General features: G+C 41.7%; 1 protein-coding gene across 1 annotated transcript; it reads right to left on the reverse strand.

Annotated features, from left to right (window-relative positions):
• Positions 1 to 7,115: 7,115 nt before the first annotated feature.
• adra1d (adrenoceptor alpha 1D) lies at positions 7,116 to 21,892 on the reverse strand (the record flags this gene model as incomplete). The annotated part of the gene is made up of 2 exons (XM_080758946.1): positions 7,116 to 9,560; positions 20,869 to 21,892. 2 exons carry the CDS (start codon positions 21,890 to 21,892, stop codon positions 8,962 to 8,964), a joined length of 1,623 nt encoding a protein of 540 aa, XP_080615072.1. The 3' UTR covers positions 7,116 to 8,961.
• Positions 21,893 to 23,950: the final 2,058 nt, after the last annotated feature.

Raw genomic sequence — 23,950 nt, forward strand, 5'->3', positions numbered from 1 at the left:
TACCTGAAAATAGATAGCTATAAGTGAAGAGCAATTTCCGCAATTTCCATTTCCGCAATTTCCTCAATTTCCATTTCCGCGATTTCCATTTCCGCAATTTCCGCAATTTCCGCAATTTCTGCAATTTCCATTTCCGCATTTCCGCAATTTCCGCAATTTCCATTTCCACCATTTCCACAGTTTCCGCAATTATTTTTTAATTACTTTTTTATTTTCGTTCGAGTAATAGTACAACTCTAATAGTATATTACTTATAATAATGTAATTAAAGATAACTTCATTCAGATTTTTTTTTTTTTTTTTCATTTTCCAGATTTTTTTTTCTTCTTTTTTTTAGATTTTCATTGGTGGGCCAGTCATAATGGTCCCGCAGGCCTGATGTGGCCCGCGGGCCTGAGGTTGAGTATCACTGCATGGTGACTATTGGGTCCATTTGGTTTCATTTTACGCTCTCAAGAGTTAAAGATCTCTTAAGGGTCCATTTGGTCCATTTGTTTACCAACTACCCATCATTTAGCTGGGGAATGCCAGCTAAATGTTCATTTTGGTCATGTTCATGACCAAAATTTGTCATGAAAATGTGTTCTCACTTCCTTCCTGGACTGTTATCTCAGTAAGACTCATGGCCATATGAGTGCATTTTTCAAATTGTGATAGTGTTATCTACTACAAATAATATTAACATTGAGTGATTACAGTTTCTTCCAGCTGTGAAATTACCCTTTAATGTATTGAACATTGTAAATGGTGCATTTATATAGCGCTTTACATAGATTGTGCATTATACATGCACCCATTCACACACACCTTTACATAGATTGTGCATTACATTCACCCATTCACACACACCTTTACATAGATTGTGCATTACATTCACCCATTCACACACACCTTTACATAGATTGTGCATTACATTCACCCATTCACACACACCTTTACATAGATTGTGCATTACATTCACCCATTCACAGACACATTCACACACCGATGCCGGAGAAAACCATGCAAGGTACCAACCTGCACATCAGGAAAAATGAGGGGTTCAGAGTCTTGCTCAAGGACACTTCGACACTAACTCTGGGCGAGCCCGGGTTCGGACTGGGAACCTTGCCGTTTTCATCCGGTCACTCTACCCCTGAGCAACCGCCACCCCTGAACATTGAACAAATTGCATTTTTTGGGGCTTTTAGGCTTCATAAACAAAGGGCAGATATGACAAAAGTCTATTTACTGATCATTGCTATAGAGAGTTTGTTCAATAACAACTACATTTCAGCCAATCAGAAGAAAGTTGCTATTTCTCAGATTTTTTTTTTCATAGTGTTCCATTTTGTCTCCTCATATCTTTGTGTCAACACTTACAATTCCACTTGTTTCATGTATCCTGACAGTTCTCTATCCTGATTTGATTGTTATACTGACTGCCCAGACTGCCCCCGGCCGGCTCCTCCACAGTCACCAGCAGGCACACAGACAGACTGCCCCCGGCCGGCTCCTCCACAGTCACCAGCAGGCACACAGACGGACTGCCCCCGGCCGGCTCCTCCACAGTCACCAGCAGGCACACAGACGGAGAGTCCAGCTAGGTCAGCTAGTCCAGAAGGAGAATAAATGAATGGATCTGCCATGATGACTGACCTGAAATTAAAATTTCGGTTTAATAAAAATTAAAAAGCTGGAGAGACATGGACTCTCCTGTTGCTGAACAAACACTATATATATTCTATAGCAATGAGTACTATCACAATATAAAGCTTTTGACACTTATTTTAACGGAAGAAAATCACTTACCTACCTTTAATTGTGGAAATGGACTCAAAATGCATTGCATCGTGGCACATTTGAACATGTATTTCCACAATCTTTGAACAAGGAAAATAAATATTATTACAATCACCTAAAATAATTGCGATTAGGCGATTGTGTAATAATTGTGACAGGCCTGCAGTCTGAAATAAAAAACCCACAACATCAGCAATACTATCCCATGCATTGTGTGTTATTTTATATCCACTACTGATGCTACAGAATATAAACTATGGTTAACATTTTTTGCAATAGTGCTATTTTCACTACATTTACATTTTGGTCTCTATAGTTGTGGCGATATCTTGATTAATGTGCCTGCTTAATCATTACTAAAAGGAGGTTGCTTTACTGATAACGTAAATAAATTAAACAAAATTAAAAAGAAAAACTTTACAGATTGAAAGAGGATAATTCAAGCTTTCCCTACAGCTGCAATGTTGGTGATTTTGACGGTGTTTAATATAATTAGAGAGGACTTTTCTGTTTGGATGAATGGGCTCTCTATGGGAAGTGTGACCTATAGGTATCACCTTGCTGGCAAGATGGCTGCGGTCTAAATATGGAGAATAGGGGCAGCTGTGGAGAAAAAGCATGTTAGCATTAGTTCCAGGAAGTGAGGTACCAGGAACATCTATAAAAGTACAGGAAGTGAGGCGCGCCAGGGGTTCCATTTTAGGTATCAGAAAGAGTGTTTGGTGGTGGTTTGTCAATAAGACTCTTTTAAGGCCAATACTAAACCAGAATAAGAACTTGATAAGCCACAATTAGTGTGCAGGGCTGGACAACTTTGAGATCTGAAGAAGAAAAGTTTGCTCAAGGAACATTTTGTTCAGCTCTGAAATTATTCTGAGCTTTTGGACAAAGAACATTTTGTTTAGTTCTGAATGAATCAGTTCAAAGCGTTTGGACAAAGGGGAACCTGCTGTGGCCTCCTGACTTGAAGGGGTAAGGAATATATATGTTTTCCCTTCTTGGGCAATGATTTGCCTTTTTTATTTGATGACTTTATGGATTACTTCACCCGACCATTCATTTAGTAATGTCTATCTAAAGGATCATACTGGAGAGTTCTAAAGCACATAAACATTAATTTACCTGGGTTATCTTCTGAACTGGACTTCCGGACTTGAAGCTGTTTATAAACCAGTCAGTCAGTGACATCACTGACAAATCCTTGGTGTTACTCTTTGTGAACCTCGGTACCCAGATTTATTTTTACTGTCACCTCGCCAGCTGTACGTCCGGGGCGTGTTGGTAAATGGGCGACTCGTCTGGTATTCGACCCCCACAGCGTCTGGGCCTCCATGGGTGCATTGCAGCGGTTATTTTGCACCATTGATATTTACACCTGTGACATAAACCTGCATGTAAACCCATTGCATATAAATACATGGAAGAAAAGTATGGCACATTCTTGGACTGTGAAGCCACAAATGACACTATAGAAATAAGCGTGATATCTTGGTAGCTTGCGGTATACAGTGCCAACATGCGGAAACACTAATGTTGTTGCAGCCACACTGTCATGGCTTTATCAGTCATGGCTTTATCAGTGTGAATAATTAAGCTGTTTATAGAAACAACAGAAATCAAAATCAGTCATCCAGATCTGAAGATAATTTGGTTCAACAGTACACTTCTGAAAGTGTAATTTGCATTGCATGTTGATATATCTTATTTAATTTTTTATGTTATTGGCAGTGTGACAATGTAAACAGTGTTTGAAATCACGATGAACCCAGTTCGACAGACTTTTAGTCAGCCTGGTTATTGTAGATTGCTTCTATTGAACATGGTCAGTGGTGGAAAACATTCTCATTTATGAGAACATACATTTTTCTCCAAAAGTAGCAATATCACAATGTAGAAATATCCTGTTAATGCCAAAATAATGTAGGCCTATTAAAATGAAATATGAATTGATCAAAGTACAAAAGTATTGGAATCAAAATACTTTAAAGTACAAAAGTAAAGGCACAAAACTTTTTGTTACTAATAAAAAAGGAAGGGTTTTGGATAAGGTTTCCATGCACGCGACAGCAACGATATGGTTGGTTTGATTAAATGATGTTTACAAAATGATTACTGTCTGTACGTGGCACCAGCCAGCTAACAATAATAAAGGCCAGAATGGACCTCAGGATATTGTGATTGGGAAGGCGTATTTGTGTGTGTGTGTGTGTGTGTGTGTGTGTGTGTGTGTGTGTGTGTGTGTGTGTGTGATTCCACATGGCCGTGTTTGTCTTAATATGGTAACATTTTAGAATACAGCCCAGAGCCCAGCTACAATACTATACTTCAATCTGACTTTCTTTCTTTCTTTGTATTTCTTTCTGTCCTAGGGGCGATTCACAGCTCACTTGCATACCTCAGGTTGAATTAATTAGCATAGAAAAGTAAGCACACAGACATAAATTATTTAAATATTTGGATTAATTCATGTGCAATATGTTATGTTTTACTTATTGAACAATCCGCGGGTGAATCTGCAAGAGAGACGAGTTACATACACGCTAACACGCAATAACCGGCAGGTGTTCTGGTACAGGCCAGCGTGGTCAATATAATTTAATTCCTCCTATTAAAGCAATCTTGAAATGAAATCTGAACTGAGCACTTTCCTCTTATTGATAGCACAGTCAACCTTTGGCTTAGACTGGCTCATCAGTAAATGCATTAATGGGGGGGAACTGTAGCTGAGTGGGTGGATAGTACTTAGTAGGGAGGCCTTCTGGGAAACGACAGAGGTCACCGGTTCGACCCTTGGCTCAGAGTATGTGTCAAAGTGTCTCTGAGCAATACAATTAATTGCTAAATTGTTCTTTGCTGGCTTACCAGCGGCTAAGAGGATGGTTGCTTATGTGGTGGAAACCTCCATTCTACATGTATTTTACCTAGAAATGTCAATGGCGAGATTACATGGAGCAAAAGAGGAAAATGACATAATGGTCTAGCATTGTAAACTGAAGGGTACGATTGTTGTTTGTCTTTACACAGTGGTTTGGACAGGTATGCTTTTCGTTGGTCCTGGGAGGGATGCATGGGTTTGTTTTGTTTATATTTTGTATACATGTATACTGTTTGTGACAAATGGACCCTCACTGGTCCATTTGGTTCCATTTGTACACTCTCAGAGTTAAATTAACATTGATTTTACAATAATACATTGGGGTCCCAGAGATAGAAATGCTGTTAAAATGGGCGTCCGTAGACTAATGCATGTCAAACTGGGGGTCCTTGACATGACAAAGTTGTAGTACAGTACAGGATGTCCAAATGTATCATCCACCTCTTCTACTTCTTCTTTCAAAATGTTATTATATTAGTATTGTACATTACCCATTTGTTTATTGGGTTTGTTAGAGAGCTGTGTTTAAAAAAAGAAAACCTAGAAAAAGGTCTTCACCAGGCCAGCTTATGAGCCAGCAGGCAAGTTAAAACAATAAAATAAAATGAAAACGCAACATGGTGGAAAAAAATATTTTGACTATGTTCAAGACCTATAGGGCAAAACGTGAATCTGAATTATAGCGCCACTATGAAGCCAATTAAAAATAATGTCGGGTTGCATTTCTTCTTTGACAGGCCACTCATTGGAAGGATCTGACCCTTCCTCACCCAGGAGTCAGCCCATCTAGCTCCTTATCCAGTCATATCAAAACCTGACTACTGTATTACTGGCCTCCCTGGCTTGTGAACTTAAGCCCCTCCAAATGATCCAGAATGCCGCTGCATGTTTGGTCTTCAAACAGCCAATTTCTCATATGGCTCTCCCCTTCTCCACTCCCTCAAATGGCTCCCATTTTACTGAGTACAAAGCAGTGATCACACATGGAAGCTGTCAGTCAGAACCCTTCCTCCACATGCCCCCGACTCTAAGCTTCTGGCTCCCAAAAAAAACTGTGGACACAAACTGTCTTTTGTGTCCTTTTAGCAAGCCAGTACAAGATGTACTCTTCAAAATGTCACTACATGGCATCTCTCTTCCTCTTTGCATTTACGTTTTTCACTATTCACTATTTATTAGCCCCTTTCAGAACCCTGAATGTGGGTATCCTGGATACCGACATACAGTACCGAGATCCAAAATACAAAAAAAGTATTCCAGGGTTCCACAAAGGGGCTAACTTATTTATGACTATGAGCTCTAAGCAGATGTCCTGAGGACAAAAACAAATTTCATCTCTCGTGAGGATTCACTTCACGGTAATCCTTCAAATCCCATCCAATATGCATCCTTATGGTTGCCCAGAAAATATAAAAAAATAAATTAGGCAAAATCAACAGTGACATCTGCTGGGTATAGTGGGTATAGTCTAATTGAATGACCAATGTAAAATGGAATTTCACTTTGCTCATCTTAGTTACTACATGGACACTGATCATCTTAGTTACTACATGGACACTGATCATCTTAGTTACTACATGGACACTGATCATCTTAGTTACTACATGGACACTGATCATCTTAGTTACTACATGGACACATCAGTAGCGGGCATGTCATAATAGGCAAACATTCCACAATAAATTGCAGATCTACAAGCTCAGTGGCCTTGGGGTTAGTGTCTGCCCTGAGACTGGGAGGTCGGGTTTCGATCCCCAGTCGAGTCATACCAAAGACTCCTTGCTTGACACTCGGCATCAAGGGTTGGATTTGGGATAAATCCCTGTCCAGGGGGTGTAATTGTGCATCAAGCTGCCTCACGCTACAGAAACAGGAGATAGGCTCCTGCCCTATGGGCCTCATGGCTACAGAAACAGGAGATAGGCTCCTGCCCTATGGTCCTCATGGCTACAGAAACAGGAGATAGGCTCCTGCCCTATGGGCCTCATGGCTACAGAAACAGGAGATAGGCTCCTGCCCTATGGTCCTCATGGCTACAGAAACAGGAGATAGGCAACTATGGGCCTCATGGCTACAGAAACAGGAGATAGGCAACTATGGGCCTCATGGCTACAGAAATCTTTGGATGTATGTGTGTAAGAATATGGGTGTTCATATGTTTAACTTTATATGTATACTAGTATTACTCTTGAAGAGCAGCTTAACTGGCACAGAATACAGCAAGTAATTTCAGTTATAGAGGGGTGGGAGTTTATACGTTTTTACTTCTTCTCACTCCTTTTCGGATATGCTTAGATTTATTTCTTTTATTATTTTCCTTTTATTTCTTCTTGCTATTTTTTTTTAACTATTTTATTTTAATTATTTTTTTATTGTGAAATGCAAGGTATTGTTCTGTTTATTGGCATATTCGAAATAAACAAACAAACAAACAAACAGGATGATAGCCTCTTGCCTGGCTGCCCCTATGGGCCTCATGGCTACAGAAACAGGAGATGGGCAACTATGGGCCTCATGGCTAAGGCTTACTACTTACTGGGCCTTGAAAAGTTGACTATTATGACTAACAAAAAAAATAGCCTAAATGTGGGCATTTTTATTTTGCTTTACCTTGCTGACATTAACGGACATCATCACAGCAGCAAATACTGTACAAACGAAGCATGTTCTTTTAGCATGTGTAATCATTTACAGTAGCAATGTACATTTCATAGAATTAAGCCTGTGTCCGACTCCTTTCCTTGCTTTTATCCTGGAATAGAGTCCCATTAACAGCTGACCTTACCTTTCGTTTATTCTTACTTCATATAATGGATGGTTATACTGCAGTAAATCTTACATAAATTATTGTGCTGGCCCATTACTCTACAACGTCTTGTCAAAACACAAGTAACAAATGGTACACAAATGAATGAATTAATTACTGTAAGTTTCTACGGACAATATTATCCTGCACTTACTTGTAGGCCTACCACAGTAGTCACTTTAATCTCCGTTTACTAAAAACAATTATTCTTAATGTCTTAACGTTTCATTTAAATCAAACTGAATAGAAAATAAAGCATTTTTCATTCATTATCGATGATCAAAAATACCGCTGTTGCTGGTTATTTAGCTGACAAATGGACACAGCACTTAATAGGCCACAGTGAGATCATAAACAATCACTACACCTGTTTATGTTAATCATACCCTCAGGTGTGTGTGTGTACTTTACAGCTATACCCCAGCAGCAAAGAGCTGCAGAGAGTGGTCCAATATCAATTCCTTATAAAACACAACCCAAGATTTGCCTTCAGTTTCACATAAAAAAAAGTTTCCATCCAAAATGAACCTCCTCAGAGTTTGATCAATGTCGTTTCCAGTCCCTTTCAGGGTCTTTATCTCATCGATAAATGCACCAAGTCTCTGTGTGTGTGTGTGTGTGTACATACGTCTGTACGTCTGTAATCCACGTAACTAGAGAACCGTTCGCCCCACCGACTTCAAATTCGACACACGCGTTCCACACCCCCACGGGGAGTGCAGTGCCCGGTGTCGAGTCGGTCGAACCCACAGTTGTCCAGAACCGCCACAAAAGGCCTCTTTTTAGCCCCGGCTCTGGACCTTGCCCAGTGTCCATATATGGAGCTGGCCTGTTCTGACATCATTCTGACGTCTGCATAGACTGCATATTTGGGCATGCCTGACAAAGAACTCCATATATGGGCATACAAGGGACACAGACATAATATCTGGCTAGGGCATTAATTTCCAACTTGCATCGTTCCAAGTATGCCAGTGCCCAACGGGCACCGCTCTAGTGTGGTGTCAAATGATGCCTTGCCTTTGCCTTCATTAAAGTCCCATCATGGCCCATTCATTGTTCCATGACCAAAATCAAAATGTCACTCGTATTCTCTGGGAGAACATAAAATCTAAATGTCAGTCTCTTTCAGACTGTAACACTCCGTCAGGTCATAGATCTGATAATCACTCTGCTCAGTCTAAATGTCAGTCTCTTTCAGACTGTAACACTCCGTCAGGTCATAGATCTAAATGTCAGTCTCTTTCAGACTGTAACACTCCGTCAGGTCATAGATCTAAATGTCAGTCTCTTTCAGACTGTAACACTCCGTCAGGTCATAGATCTAAATGTCAGTCTCTTTCAGACTGTAACACTCCGTCAGGTCATAGATCTAAATGTCAGTCTCTTTCAGACTGTAACACTCTGTCAGGTCATAGATCTGATAATCACTAATCTAAATGTCAGTCTCTTTCAGACTGTAACACTCAGTCAGGTCATAGATCTGATAATCACTAATCTAAATGTCAGTCTCTTTCAGACTGTAACACTCCGTCAGGTCATAGATCTGATAATCACTCTGCTCAGCGCAGTCATTGTAAATCCCCATGGAAACCGTGTCGATCTCCGTCCGGCCGAGCGCAGCCTGCGACGTACTGTTGGTGTTCTTCCCCGTCCCTCCTCCCTTGATCTTATTGGACAGGTTGTTCATCTTTTCTTTGAGCTGGACGGAGCTCGTCCGCAGCGGACGGAACAGGCTCCACCCCTTGCAGCTCCTCCCCCGTGAGCGGCCCCGCCGCCTGTAGAAGCAGCACGAGTTTCCGCAGGGTTGGTGCAAGGCGAAGCCGGGGCAGTAGTCTCCCCTGCCGGGGCAGTAGTCTCCCCTGCGGTGGTCCCTCGACATGCCCTTGACGGCGGTGCGCCACCTCTGGTCGTAGAATCGGCGCAGGACCCGCCGCCGCTGGTGGCACTGGCACCTGAGGATGCGGGTGAACGCTCGCTGGAACTCTTTGCTGGAGCAGGGATAGATCATGGGGTTGATGCAGCTGTTGAAGTAGCCCAGCCAAAAGATCACCTTGAACACACTCTCGGACGGCTTCAGGGCCGGGAAGAAGGAACCTGGAAGGATGTGGAACAATCCGTTAGATATGGTTTAATGTGATTGACATTTTATAATAAAAGTTTAATCCATGAACATTTCATTTCATTTTCACAAATCATAATAGATAACAATTCATTTGTCTTTCATAATGAATTTGTCTTGTTTTCAACTTGACTACTGTAAAGAAGGAAAACGATATACACATCCCAGTTTCTGAATATGGTGCTGGACCCAAAACGTGACTAAATGAAGAAAAGAGTGGAATGTCTGCACGCAATATAATTCTGCTCCCCGTCCTTTTTATTTCAACCTAAATACAACGTTTCGCCCCTCCGGGCTTTCTCAAGTTCAACTTGACTACTGTAACATAAGAATAACATGTTGACTTAATATGACTTCTATGTACTCAATACAAAATAAAGCAGGCTCTGCACTCTGTTTGAGTGCAATGCCAAACCTCTGACATCAAATAATAACCTCAGAGACTGGGCTCATATTTTCCCAGTCGCAAGAGAGTCCTACTCTGATTTTGCTTTGAGATAATGAAAAAGAATAACAATTCTGGACTGTTGAGGTGCTGATACAACAATTCAACAGATCTACTCACTTGCCATACGATGACAATATTTTATTCAGTTTGAATATGTTTATTCACAAAAACCTTGGGTTATGTTTAAAACCAGACAATGCTGTCTCAATCTTATTATTAATAGAAATGAATATGTTAAGATACAAAACAGAAAGACTCAACAGTAACATTTTCGTTACATGCAATTTGGACACAATCTTGGACACTTTTCTTTTGAGAAATTGTCACCGGCCACGTACTCCATACTAATTAATTATTCTTTATCTTGTAATTGCAAAATATGATGTAAATGTCGGGCAAAAACCATCGTATCTCCAATTCTCCATATATAAACTTTTGTGTCGTGTCAAGAGCTTATACTGCAGATCTGCTATTTGGGCGATTTTATTTTTTACATTTGTGAAAGAAAATGTGAACGTGGTTAGGTGTGTCTGTGGGATGTATGAAAAAAATACCAATGAAAAGTGACAAAGTGCATTGGAACATAGGTTATTGTTTTCTGAAAAGAAACCGTTTTGGACATGCTAAAACTTTCCACCCAACATATATCACTTTAATACACTAGGCATGTAACCATGTATCGTAATTGTAAAGCGATTAAAATCCATTCAAACTGGTGACAATTTAAATCATGATTAAATAGCAATCGAATCGTGACGCAAAAATACAGGATCTTTGTAAGAATATAGGTACTTTTTTATTTTAGAAACAACAACATTATGTGCCGAGATTGGGGACGTGATTTTTAATCGGTACGATGGGTACCACAACCAGTGGTCCAGGGACCACCATTGGTCCTTGACGGTGTTCCAGGTGGTCCCCAGCTAAATGATGGAGTTGATAATAACCAATTGGACCCTCAGGAGTCAGGACCCTTATGGATCTTTTAACTCTTGAGTGTAAAATGAAACCTAATGGACACGTATTTATTTTACGCTCTCAAGAGTTTCATTATTGTTAAACATCTGGCATTACTTAATTTACAAGAAGTCTACACAATTAGAGAATGTAGAAGAATTGTTATTTTGATCAACATTTGCCAACAGTATGGAATTGTGTGTCAACGAAAACAAAATATTGTTTCGTTTTTGGTCTGTAAGGCTAAAATCTCATAAAATGGTGGTCGGTGGCTCAAATGCCCAATCAATAATGGGCCTTGATATGAAGGTTGAAAACCACTGGTTTAGGGGTTCCCAAACCTTGTATAGCTCGAGACCCAACAGAGATAATTTCTGTCCGAATTAACCACTTCTGTGTGCACCCCAGACAGTTTTTAACGTTGCTTGATATATATATTTTTATATTCATTTATTTATTTGATTGTATTTGTCCTTTTCAGCTGAGTGCAGTCTGGATCACCAAAAGCAGAACTTTGGGCTTTTATGCTCCTTCATTTTAACCATGTTAGACTAATTGGAAACACATGTCCTTGCTTCTGGTGACTTATATTGGCCTTCTAATGTGCCGGGGGCTGTGCTTTTTCCAATTACTTTTTCATTCATTTTATTTAATTTATTTCCTTTTCAAAAACAATAACAAAAAAGAAAATCAATGATTTCTACCAGAGAAACAAGAAACGTGAGTGATGAAGATTTATTTAGCTGTTTTGGGAATATTTATTTTGAAGGAAAGGTGCACTCAGTCACCACCTGTAAAAAATGTGTCTGTGACCCCAGGATTCTATGTTTGGGAGCAGGGACGTGCAGAGAATGTTAGAGAGGCAGGGGCTGAAATCCCCTAAAAGGGCACTTTTGAACAAAGATATCGAAAACAGCAGATCTACAAGCACCCAACGCATTGCGCTGCGTTGCGTTGAGAGCTTGTAGATCAGCTATTTTCGTGGCGTGGCGTGGCGTTAGCTACTGAAGATGCGGCGTACGACATGGATTTCTACTGCGTATGACAAATTCTTTCAGCTTGAAAAGAGGCAATTCTCTCCTTCTGCTGGCATGGAAAAGGGGACATTTGCATTATTTTCACCATGCTGCATTTGTGGTCTGGAGTGGTTTCGGTTTTCAACCCTTTTCATATCAAGGCCCACTATTTATTCGGCATTTGAGCCACGGACCACCATTTGATGACATTGAGCCTCTCAGACCCAAAACTAAACTAAATTCCATGCTGAATTGATGTTGGTAGCATTAGGAGAGACAACAGGCAAACGTTGATCAAAATGACAATTCTTCTTACATTCTCTAATTGTGTAGCATTAAGTAATGCAGATGGTTAACAATAATGTAACTCTTGAGAGTGTCGAATGAGACCACATGGACGCATAAGGGTCCATTTGTACCACGATACCACGACGGGTCAACAAACACTGCCTTTCATTTCCGTACTCTTCCATGTTTTAGTTGTTGTTTCTGCATCACAGTCACTATCATGTCTTTTGTTTTACCTGGAATTAAACTGTGAAATACAAGGAGAAATACACTATAGCATTTTCCTCTCTCTCTCTCTCTCTCTCTCCAAAAATAGCTGGTCTACAAGATCACGACGCGAGAGTCCCCCTCCTGTGTGTGTGTGCGTGCGTGTGCTGTTTTGTTTCCATTTCATAGAGAGAGAGAGAGAGAGAGAGAGAGAGAGAGAGAGAGAGAGAGAGAGAGAGAGAGAGAGAGAGAGAGAGAGAGAGAGAGAGAGAGAGAGAGAGAGAGAGAGAGAGAGAGAGAGAGAGAGAGAGAGAGAGAGAGAGAGAGAGAGAGAGAGAGAGAACGCCTGTCAATCACCTGCCACAGAGCTATGGGAATCATCTTTGACAGTCCAAGTGAAGGTCATGAATCTATGCTTTGATATTCAAACCCCAATGCAAGTATGCACAATAGTTATTTAAAGTATACAGCCATTCCCACTACATTTGTTGTGAGCCAAATACCAGTCACTCACTCATTTACTTTAAAGGCCATGCCTGCAGGCGTACGACCATTTCCCCCGGCCCGGGACTCCAGGGGCCCGGGCCCACCCCAGCCTTATCCAGCTGTCAGATGATCACCATCACACAGTCATCACAGACCTTTACTTGGCCACACTTTGGTACACTTCTGGCACTCTCGGTATGAGCAGCAGGCAGCGGGGCCCGTTCAAAGCATTATCTCAGGCTGCTATACAAAATGTCTATCTCTAAGTCAGTGGTTCGTTCCCAAATGTTTTCATGTCAAGGACCCCCAAATTGACACTACAGTAGCCCGATTTCTAGCAGTGATTCTCGACCTGTTTAATTTCAAGGACACCCAGTTTGACATGCATTAGTCTACAAACCCCCATTTAATGGCATTTCTATCTCTGAGACCCTAATTTATATTGTAAAATCAATGTTAATTTAACTCAGAGTGTACAAATTTGTTACAGACCCATTAAGGGTCCATTTGGTTCCAAACTAACATATAGCTGGGGACCCCCTGGAACTCCCTCAAGGACCCCTGGGGGTCCCCGGACCCCACTTTGAGAACCACTGCTGTAAGTACACTTAAAACTGGTGTTGACTAATCATTACAAGTGGCTCTTATTTTGAAGAGGTCTTTTTTGGTTGTAGCCAAGCTGGCATGACAAGTTGCTGTGAGTGTTGCAGATTGGAAGTGCTCGTTAGATATCACTCAACTGTCCTTCGTACCACCTGTTTTGAATTTGCACATGATGGAGGAGGCAGCAGGACATTGCTTTACTGAAAACAAGTGCTTCCAAACGCTGATGGCAAGATGGCCGTGGTCTGCAGTAGTAAACAAGGATCCATGTGGATTAAACACAAGTTTTTAGGCCAAAGTGAATATATTCACGATATTAAAACCATGCATCTGTGACTTAAACAATGTACACACTTTGGAAGCGTTTCTACAGCATTAGGTGAGTAGTTCATTGTATCAAGTCTGGCTCAGGCTGGTAATGTCACTAGGTAGGCAGGCTACTGCAGAGTAGTTGTTACCGTCACTGCCTGCAAGAATGTGATGTTATTAAATTGAAGTTCACTCAGCCTGCTTATATCATGCCCTTAAATAGTGCTTGTACTTGGAAGTTGGAACTCTTTGGCCGCCGTGCCACTGCCAATTCTTATAAACGTTTTAGTTGAAGTGGGTTCGCCGTGCACTGTGCTGCCAAACTGTTAAAAGGTCCACTTCACCACTGTTCAACCTATCTTCATATAATTAAACCAATCCAATAATGGCTTTGTACTGTAGAATAATTCCCCGAAATAATATTCCTATGATCCCAGATTGCTTTTTATATTTAGTTATTTATCCATGCTGGTTCCGATTGGTGGAGGTTAGGCTGTGTCCGTGTAGCCTACCACTTAGGCTTTAACCCATTTTGACCTGGGAACGATTCTACAAATGTCTTCTAAATCCTGAAAAACGTTGTTTCTGTGGTGCTCAAACTATTTCATGTCAAGGACCCCAAAATTATATGTAATTGGCCGCCGACCCCATCTGAAAATATGTTGTTCCAGGGACCCCCCAGAAGCAAAGATTTGAGTTAAAAACATCCCCTCTGAAAGAATATATATTCAAAGATTTGCACTACACTTTCACAATTTTTCAAAAGTAGCAGATCTACAAGCTTGTATCGCGGCACTCAGTGCCTCACTATGAGCTTGTAGATCTGCTATTTTAGAATAGCTCAAGTATAACATAATGCTTAAAACACCAAAAGGGGTTCCTGCCCAAAATGGGTTCAAGGACAACTTTGTTTTTTTTTCAACTAAGGTTCATGTTTTATTTAGATTGTTATTAGAGAAAGTAGAAGATAAGTGTTTAAAAATGTCTAAAATCGCTAAAACGTAAGAAAGCTGCAAATGAAAAAGAATTAACCTTCATTTTTTACTTTCTCTAATTATTCTCTAATAATAAAAAACAAAAGTTTTCCTTTAATGTCCCCGGTTCGATTCCCGTCCTGGGAAAATAACCCTAACCCTTACAAAAATATGTTATATTCTTATCGTTTCATAATGAATTGCAGGCAGTGTTGCACATACTGTACCATGCACACAATCCTCAGGATTAATGTAGCTCTTGACAGCGTCTGCAAACCCTCACGGGTCCACTTGGTTACACAATTACCACTTGGTTGTACAATTAGATTGTTGGTTTTCAACCAGTGGTCCTTGAAGGGATTCCAGGTCATCCCCAGCTAAATGATGGAGAGTTGGTAACCAAATGGACCCTCATACTGTAGATCTTTAACTCTTGAGAGTGTAAAATGAAACCAGATGGACCCATTGATTTTACGCTCCAAGAGTTAATTCATTGTAAAGCATCTGCATTACTTAATGTACAAAAAGTCTATACAATTAGAGAATAATTGTTCTTTTGATCAAAGTGTGTTTGCCTGTTATCTCTGCTAATGGTACCAACATCAATACGCGAGGCGGGGTTGGCGAAAGGGCCTTTCTGTGTGGAGTTTCCATGTTCTCCCTGTGTCCCCTAGGGCAGGTACCCTCACAAAAAGCATGCAGTAATACTGGTCTCTAAACTACCCCGCCCCCCCCAGGTTGGATTACATTAGATAATTGACACTGGGTGGAAAAAGTGGGTTGCAAAATTGTTGGATAAAAAATACAGCATGGAATTGTGGACAACATGTTATCCAACGAGTCAACAACATATTCTAAGCCCTTTGGGTCTGAGAGGATAATTCTCAGATGGTCCGTGGGGCTCAAATGCAGGATAAATAATGGGCCTTGGTATGAATAAAAGTGTTTTGAAAACCACTGAATTAGATCGCCATTCAAGGATTTCAATTAGCATTTAGTCAGCCAGCTGGGTTCTCTTGTTGATTGCCATCTGGACAGCTCAGTAATGACAACCTGCCTACAGGCATGGTCTTCTCAAAGCCCCCAGAGGTCACGACCTCTAGCCTATAATTAAACCGTATATACAGCAGGACTACATCCAGTACAGCAAATGAGACATTCTGTCACCAGTGGTTGAGTACAATTGTGAAGTATTTGTACTTTACTGGAGTACCCACACCTACTGTACAATGTATTATGAACTGCTCACCCACAACAGTATGGGACATTTTTACATTCAAGTTTTTTATTTCCCAGAGTATAATTTGTCAGGATTCCTTGCTGTCTCATTCTGAAGGGGTCAAAGAAAAGCTATTTTATTTTAAAGATAATTACCTTGCACGTCTGGTTATATTTGGTAATGTAGTTGGCCCTTGGGTGTTTTAATATTTTATAATACTGCCCCCCTTTGAAAAAAGTTTGGACAGCCCTGCTATAGACACTCATGGTAAAAGTTGCTCTGTCAAAATGTGTATATAACTATTCCAAGGTACCGGTACATGCTTTAAACTTGTGCAGGAGAATGCTAAATGCACACCAGTCTTGGTAGTGGTGCCAGCTCACGGCAGAAACATCTAAAGAGTTTAGTCTTAAAAAGACAAAAGAGTGGCCGCACAGACACTGATAGCCAAAGTGCCACTGTATAGGTTTTCCCCCCCTTTTTACCTGAGCCTTTATGATTATTTGACCTGTTTTTGGCTATGTATATGTTTTGTATTGAGTTGTGCTTGAAATGTACTGTAAAACTGAAATACTTCAATCAATCATGGATACTCAAAAGATGTACTTAAGTACATTACTGCTGTCCACCAGTGCTAGCAAGCAGGCAGCACTGTCAGTGTACTTCCCTTCCCCTGTATATAACTATCAGTTCAGAAGGTCAGTGCTAACCACGTCCATGCAGTATGAACAACGCTACAGAGGCCAGTGTTGTAAACCTGTAACAAACCAAAGAGGACGACTGTCGGTAACTCACTTGTTGTATTAATAAACAAAAAGCTAAACTTTGTAGGTTTAATTTACACTCGTGATTTTATACTCGTTTACACTACGTGACAAAAACTAAATCCTCAAGATAACATCGGACCTATTTTCCCTGGTGTAATTGTTTCCTTTGGCAGGGTATTTCCCCTTCTCTTTCACCACTGGGATTTAGAATAGCCCGGACGGAGAAAAGCCCAGAAAACAAAATGTGTGATGTAGAATGTGAATATACTGGAGTTGAAACCCTGAATAAAGTTCAATAAAGTTACCCTGAATAAAGTTACAAATTCTGACAATGTTTCCATTTCCACCCTGGCCCAAAACCAATCGAGCCCCTTTCGACCTTACTGAGTTAGTCTCTGGCTTCAATGTTCAATTATGCTGGTGGCCCTTTTGCTCTATTTTTCCTTGCCAAATACGCCAATATCGTCCTCATAAACACCCTCTCTACAATCCTTTTCCTTGGCGCCCACCACATATACCTACCGTTCCAGAACTCACGGCAGCCAACCTAATAACAAAAGCCACCTTGTTATCAATTGTATTTCTATGGGTCCGGGCATCCTATCCTCTCTTTCGTTACTCATACACCTTGTCTTCACCCTGGCCTTAGTGATCGGACACCCCTTGCCCTCCCTATTGCCCTTGCAAGCATCCCACCCCAACTTTAGAGAATGTGTGCCTGAACATTATAGAGTCACTTTGATAGAGTGAATCATGGTGGTTAAATCCCCCCAAAAAAAACATTAAGACAGGGAAAGCATCTGTCATTTTAGACGTTTAACTAAGAAGCATTATCTTATACTTTGGCTTTAAAACATAGCAGATATACAAGCTCATAAAGCGTGACTTCGTGCAGCACTACAAAGCTTTTAGATCTGCGAGAGAGAGGGGGGGGGGGGGGGGGGGGCTTGTCAATCAACTGTGACAGAGCTAGGCATGCATGTTTAAGGTCATAGGGTGTTAATGCAATATTATGATTCATTATATGCCAGTAGGCCTAGATCAGAAACCTTTGCAGAGGATCTGGTTCCTGAATACTGTCTCCAACCCTGGAACAACTAAACTATGACCTTAAACATGCATGCCTAGCTCTGTGACAGTTGAGTGACAAGCTGTCTGTACGCTCTCTCTCTCTCTCTCTCTCTCTCTCTCTCTCTCTCACAAATACATGCTTGCACGCAGACACACACACACACACACACACACACACACACACACACACACACACACACACACACACACACACACAGTGAGAGAGAATCTGGTTTAAAGTGGCCGCAACAACGTTAAACAAATCCAAAAGTATCCACATGCTTTGACGTTACCCAAATGTTGTTCCTTGTGCGCCACAAATTATGTCAAGAGGATCGAGGTATTCAAATCACTGCATTGACGCTTGTTATGTAAATGGTGAGGAAAAAGAGAGAATGAGACTCGGAGGGAGAGGGCGTGTGCCTGCGTGTGCGCGCACACGTACGTACATGTCAATGAAAATATGGAATAACCTCTTTGATATACTGTATTGTTGTCAGAAAGGCAATAGATTAGCACAGTCAGTGGCAAGGAACCTCTGTTGGGGCTGCCAGACAGCTGCCTGACAACGCTTTCTCTCTCTCTCTCTCTCTCTCTCTCTCTCTCTCTTCTCTCTCTCTGTGTTAAAAGTTCTGCCAAGAGATGTTATCACTCCCGACCGTGCATGATTCCACAACAAGAGAAGGGGATCTTGACACTCACTGCAGTTCAATTAAAGTCACGTTGAGGGGATTTGTAACTGAACCATGACTGTCTCGCGTTATGGATAGTAGAGCATATGACTACAAGAAAGGAAGTGATCTCTGTATTATACCCCTGCACTGAATGCTTTTTTTATTATCACACCCGTGTGAAGTGAGGCGCGCTCTTATCATCGTACATCTATTTGCTCAGACACTATGATGTAAAATTATCCATTCATTGTCAATGAAGGAAGTGCTGGCCCAGTATACATTAGGCATTGACCCAATATATGCAAATAATGACTAATGATTAATATTTGGTTTATTAATTGCCAACCCACTTTATATACAAAATACGGCCCAGGTATACATTTCTGTCTTGTGTGGATGCCAGTTTACAAGTGTGTGTAAAACATACAGCCAATGTCAATGGACTCTGTAAGTAAAGTTTAAAAATGGATTGGATTCAGACTCCTGCAGGTTTTGCTATGAGTCCTTACACTCTTGAGTGCATTATTCTGTCTTAAAGCCATAATAATATCATGTCAATCACATCTATCATCAATCCCACTATATCAGTGGTTTTCAACAAGCGGTCCTGGGACCACCAGTGGTCCTTGAGGTGGTTCCCAGGTGGTCCCCAGTTAAATGATAGAGAGTTGGTAACCAAATGGACCCTTGCAGATCTTGAACTCTTGAGAGCGTAAAATGAAACCAAATGGGTCCTTACGCTCTCAAGAGTTACAGTTTTGTTATACATCTGCCTTATTTAATTTACAAGACGTCTACACAATTGGAGAATGTAGAAGAATTGTTATTTTTGATCAACATTTGCCCAGCACAGTTATCCAACGACAACAAACTATTCTTACGTGTTGTGTCTGAGAGGCTGATCATGTGAAAGGAGGGACATCCGCGCACTGCCACTTGCTGGTTCAGAGCATTTTATTGAGCAACGTTTCGGTCTTGCGACCTTCCTCAGGCTTCTGAGAGGCTAAAAGTAATCAAATGGTGGTCCGTGGCTCAGATTCAGAATAAAGAATGGACCTTGACAAGAAAAGGGTTGAAAACCACTGCACTAGGCCTATATGGTTCAGTTTGCTTTGTCTTAGCTCAATCATAATTATAGCTCAACTATGAACTATGTTCAGTCAATCCATTTATTGTTGGGTTAAGACTATTTAAGCAGCAGTGTTTGGAGACCATGATGTACTGCTTTGTTTAGTGGCACCTCTGTGGCTAAGCTACTATAAGAATGTGCAAAACATACAGTATCTGGATCATCACAAGCTCAACCAAAACCAGTAAATATATAAGGATCCATGTCAGAACCTGTTTCATATTCCCACTGATAGGCCTACGATGATGAGCATTTGACACGGCATGATTTTTACCATTTACCATGATGCATTTTGAGTGTGTTTTAGTGGTAGTGTAGGGTAGTTTCATTTTGTTATTATTGGTTAACAAATCTCCATGGCTGCATAAAGTAATTTATATTCAAAGCATTTCTGATTGGTCTATTAGGGATATCGGGCCTATTAAAGCTGGAATGTGTGTATGTGAGGGCAAAGTAAGGGAGGTATACACATTCCAATTGCATGTTGCATTGATTAATGAGAATAGCACACTCTGACTCATTCCACATGAAATTGCAGAGAATACTTAATTCAGTTAACAAATATTAAAGGCTGAACTGAAATCAACAGCGAGGAGGGCGGGTTATTAGACTAATAATAGCCTATACATTAGTCTGACTCTGATGTGAATAACAACTGAATTTGACACTGATGATGGGTAATAAACAATATAGCTGTGTAGCCTAAGGGGCATATATTGTCTGCGCGTAATAGCCTACTTGTATTATATAGCCTAGGCCAGCCCAGGGGTTTTCAACCCTTTTCATATAGGACCATTATTTATTCTGCAGATTTGAGCCACGGACCACCATTTGATGACATTTAGCCTCTCAGACCCAAAAATGAAGAATATTTGTCATTTAATAAGATTGTGAATTCTTCTACATTCTGTAATTGTGTAACTCTTGAGAGCGTAAAATGAAACTGAAATGGACCCGTATACTCTCAAGAGTTAAATATCTATAAAGGGTTTACCAACTCTCCATTTACTCCACTTCAAGGACCACTGGTGGTCCCCGGACCACTGGTTGAAACCACTGCCAGGGACCACATTATGCTATAAGTTCCATAATAATGATTATAAACAATGCTAATATTAATATGACATATACATACCCAGCGGGAGAATGAAGAAAAACGGCAGCCAGCACACGATGAACACCCCGACGACAATCGCCAGGGTTTTAGCAGCCTTCTTCTCCCGGGAGAACTTCATCAGGCGCACGGACAGCGAGCTCCTGAACGGGTGCGAGGACTTGCTGCTGCCCTTGGAGCCTCCTCCGGCGACGTCGCGCCGCCGCTGCGCCGCCTCCTGCTCCGTCGCGCCGCCGCTCGCCATGCTCCGGCAGTGGATGCGCAGCACCACCTCCATGGACTTGCTCCTCTCCCGCTTGACGCCCGCCAGCAGGCTCTTGGTGGTCCGGCGCGCCACCACGTACACCCTGAAGTACATGACCAGCACCACGGTGAGCGGCAGGTAGAAGGAGCACAGCGACGAGAAGAGCGCGTAGCCCGGTTCCTCCGTGATGCTGCAGATGCTCTCGTCGGCCGGCGGCGGCTCCTTCCAGCCCAGCAAGGGTCCCACGGAGATGACGGCGCTCGACGCCCACACCAGCACCAGCACGACGCCGGCGCGCCGCTCCGTCATGATGGCCGGGTACTTGAGGCAGTGGCGCACGCCGATGTAGCGGTCCACGGAGATTACGCACAGGCTGAGGATGGACGCCGTGCAGCAGAGCACGTCCACGGCCGCCCAGACGTCGCAGAAGACGCGGCCGAAGACCCAGCAGCCGAGCACCTCCAGCGAGGCGCTGAAGGGCAGCACCACGATGCTCAGCAGGAGGTCGGCGATGGCGAGGTTGACGATGAAGAAGTTGGTGACCGTCTGGAGGTGCTTGTTGCACAGCACCGACAGGATCACCAGGATGTTCCCCACGATGGCCACCAGGATGAAGGCCCCGAGGAACACCCCGACACCCAGGACCTGGGGGTCCAGCGCGATGTTCCTGCAGATCGCCGTGGCGTTACTGTCATTATTATTACTATTATTGTTGTTGGAGAATATGGTGTCAAAAAGCGACACGTTGTTGTTGAGAGCTTCGTCGTAGTAGATCCCATCGCTGCTGCTGCTTGTGTTCATCAAGTTAAAATATTTTGTCATTTTGAAACTCCATGCAGAAAATGTTAAAGTTGGTTTCCAATCGAAAACAACGTTTTGTGCGCCATGATTCCCGTCTCACTCACTGCTAAGACTGCTTCCAAAATTGCATGCGTTCCGTGCGCTATAGTGAGTGCACAGTTGCACCCTCCAAAACGTCATCCAGGTTCACTGATGGGCGAGAGTGTAGGCTATTGAAATTAAATCAATTGATAAAATATGAACAAAATGACGAAAATGAAGGATGTTCGGTTTTTTTCCTTCCTTTTTAAAGAGTGAGTTTGTTTTCTTTCCACCAAACAAAAATAACGTAGCACTTTCTTCTTGGGGTATAGTGAAAATTATAGTCTACATTGCTCCATTTTTACGCAGTTAATTTAAATATCGCCAATGTGAACCTAATGCAGGAGCCTCACTCACGCCGATTCTATTCCCATGAACGGTGGCATTCCTTGCAGCAACTAAAGTCCCGACGTGCACGTACTGAGAGCCCCTCGATCATGTCTAAACACAGCTCCTCCCCGGCGAGGGGCTTCTGTGACGCGCGCCGGACAATTAAGTGTTGTGATCATAACGCGCCACAAGAGGGCATCATCCCTGCTTCTGACGGTGAGAGTTTTGATTGATTGATTCAAGTATTTATCAACAGTTTGCATAATGGTAGTACATTTCAAGCACAACTCAATACAAAAAAAAACTGTCAACTGTGAGTGGACGACAAATAAAGCACTACATTTGTTTACAAGATGGTCCACCTTGTTCAATTCATTATGACATTTAGAGACATGCAAATATACACTTCTATATAGCCAAAAAACAGGAAATCATCATCATAAAGAGGGTAAAAAGGGAAAAGAAAACATGCAGTGAGGGGGAAAGGGGGTGGGGGGATTTAGATTCGACGGGGGCCATCCATATAGGTGCCTTTTGAGAGCGGTTTTGAAGGATTATTTATTTATTCATGCACCAGAGGGGTGCCCAGCCCACATGGACTTACATGCTGTTATTTTGTTTGTCTTGTCTTGTTTAACAAAAAAAAGAAAATCATGATTCTGTAATGTACCAGACCAGTACCAATGAATCTACCCGTTTCTTAAGCTAATTATGTATGTTTCATCAGGGATAAAACAATTCCAGATAGTATGTATGGAAGAAAATGGGTACAACTCAGTCTCAGACCATCTTAGCCTTCAGTAATAGTCTGTCCAAGACAACTGTTTTCTTTTGTATTCCTTCATGTCCCCTATTTAAATCTTCAGAGAATAAATGCCCTGCTGAGTCAGTGGACAAATGCATGCATGATCACATTCAAATTGGCCCGGGGTTCCCAAAAGGTAGATTGTGATCTACGGTACCAGTAGATCACAAAGGCTGTGCATGCAGGTAGATCACATGGCATGGTCCTACAAATATATTTAATTTAAATATAAAAACAACTGTTTTGCATGTGCCACTTGAATTAAGGTGACTTGATTGACTGACATCTATAATGGCCTGTCGGCTCAAACCTCAAACCCACAATGCAATACTTTGTTTTCTTGTGTTGTACACAGTCAGTAGCATTAAAGTTATAATACAATCTATAAAGGTATCTTTAAAGGACAGCTGGGCAGGGCAGCTATAGGGTGGCCTGGGGCCATCCTAGGCCTGGGGCCTGGGGCCATCCCATCCTCATTCGGAAGAAATGGGTTCTGAATGTCATGTGTTCAACGCATAAACGGTCTGAAAACACATCAACAGCTTAATTAACAGTAGGCTACAGACATGTCACTTCACTGCCTGCAAGAAGGAATGTCATTAAATTGAAGTTCACTTAAGCCTGCCCTTAAATAGTGCTTGTACTTGGAACTCTCTTTGGCCGCTGTGCCAATCCTTTTCCAAACATTTTAGTTCATTAGTTGAAGTGGGTCTGCTGTGCACTGTGCATGCAGGTGCTGAACTCTTAACTCTTCAAACGGTTTGAATCTGTGTGAGAGAAAACTGCAGTATAGCCCAGGCTTGGAAGACCCGCAGTGTTGTGTTTTCAGTACGGGAACTGCT

This window comes from Protomyctophum bolini, assembly GCF_963924005.1.
Source record: "Protomyctophum bolini genome assembly, chromosome: 3".
NCBI lineage: Eukaryota > Metazoa > Chordata > Actinopteri > Myctophiformes > Myctophidae > Protomyctophum > Protomyctophum bolini.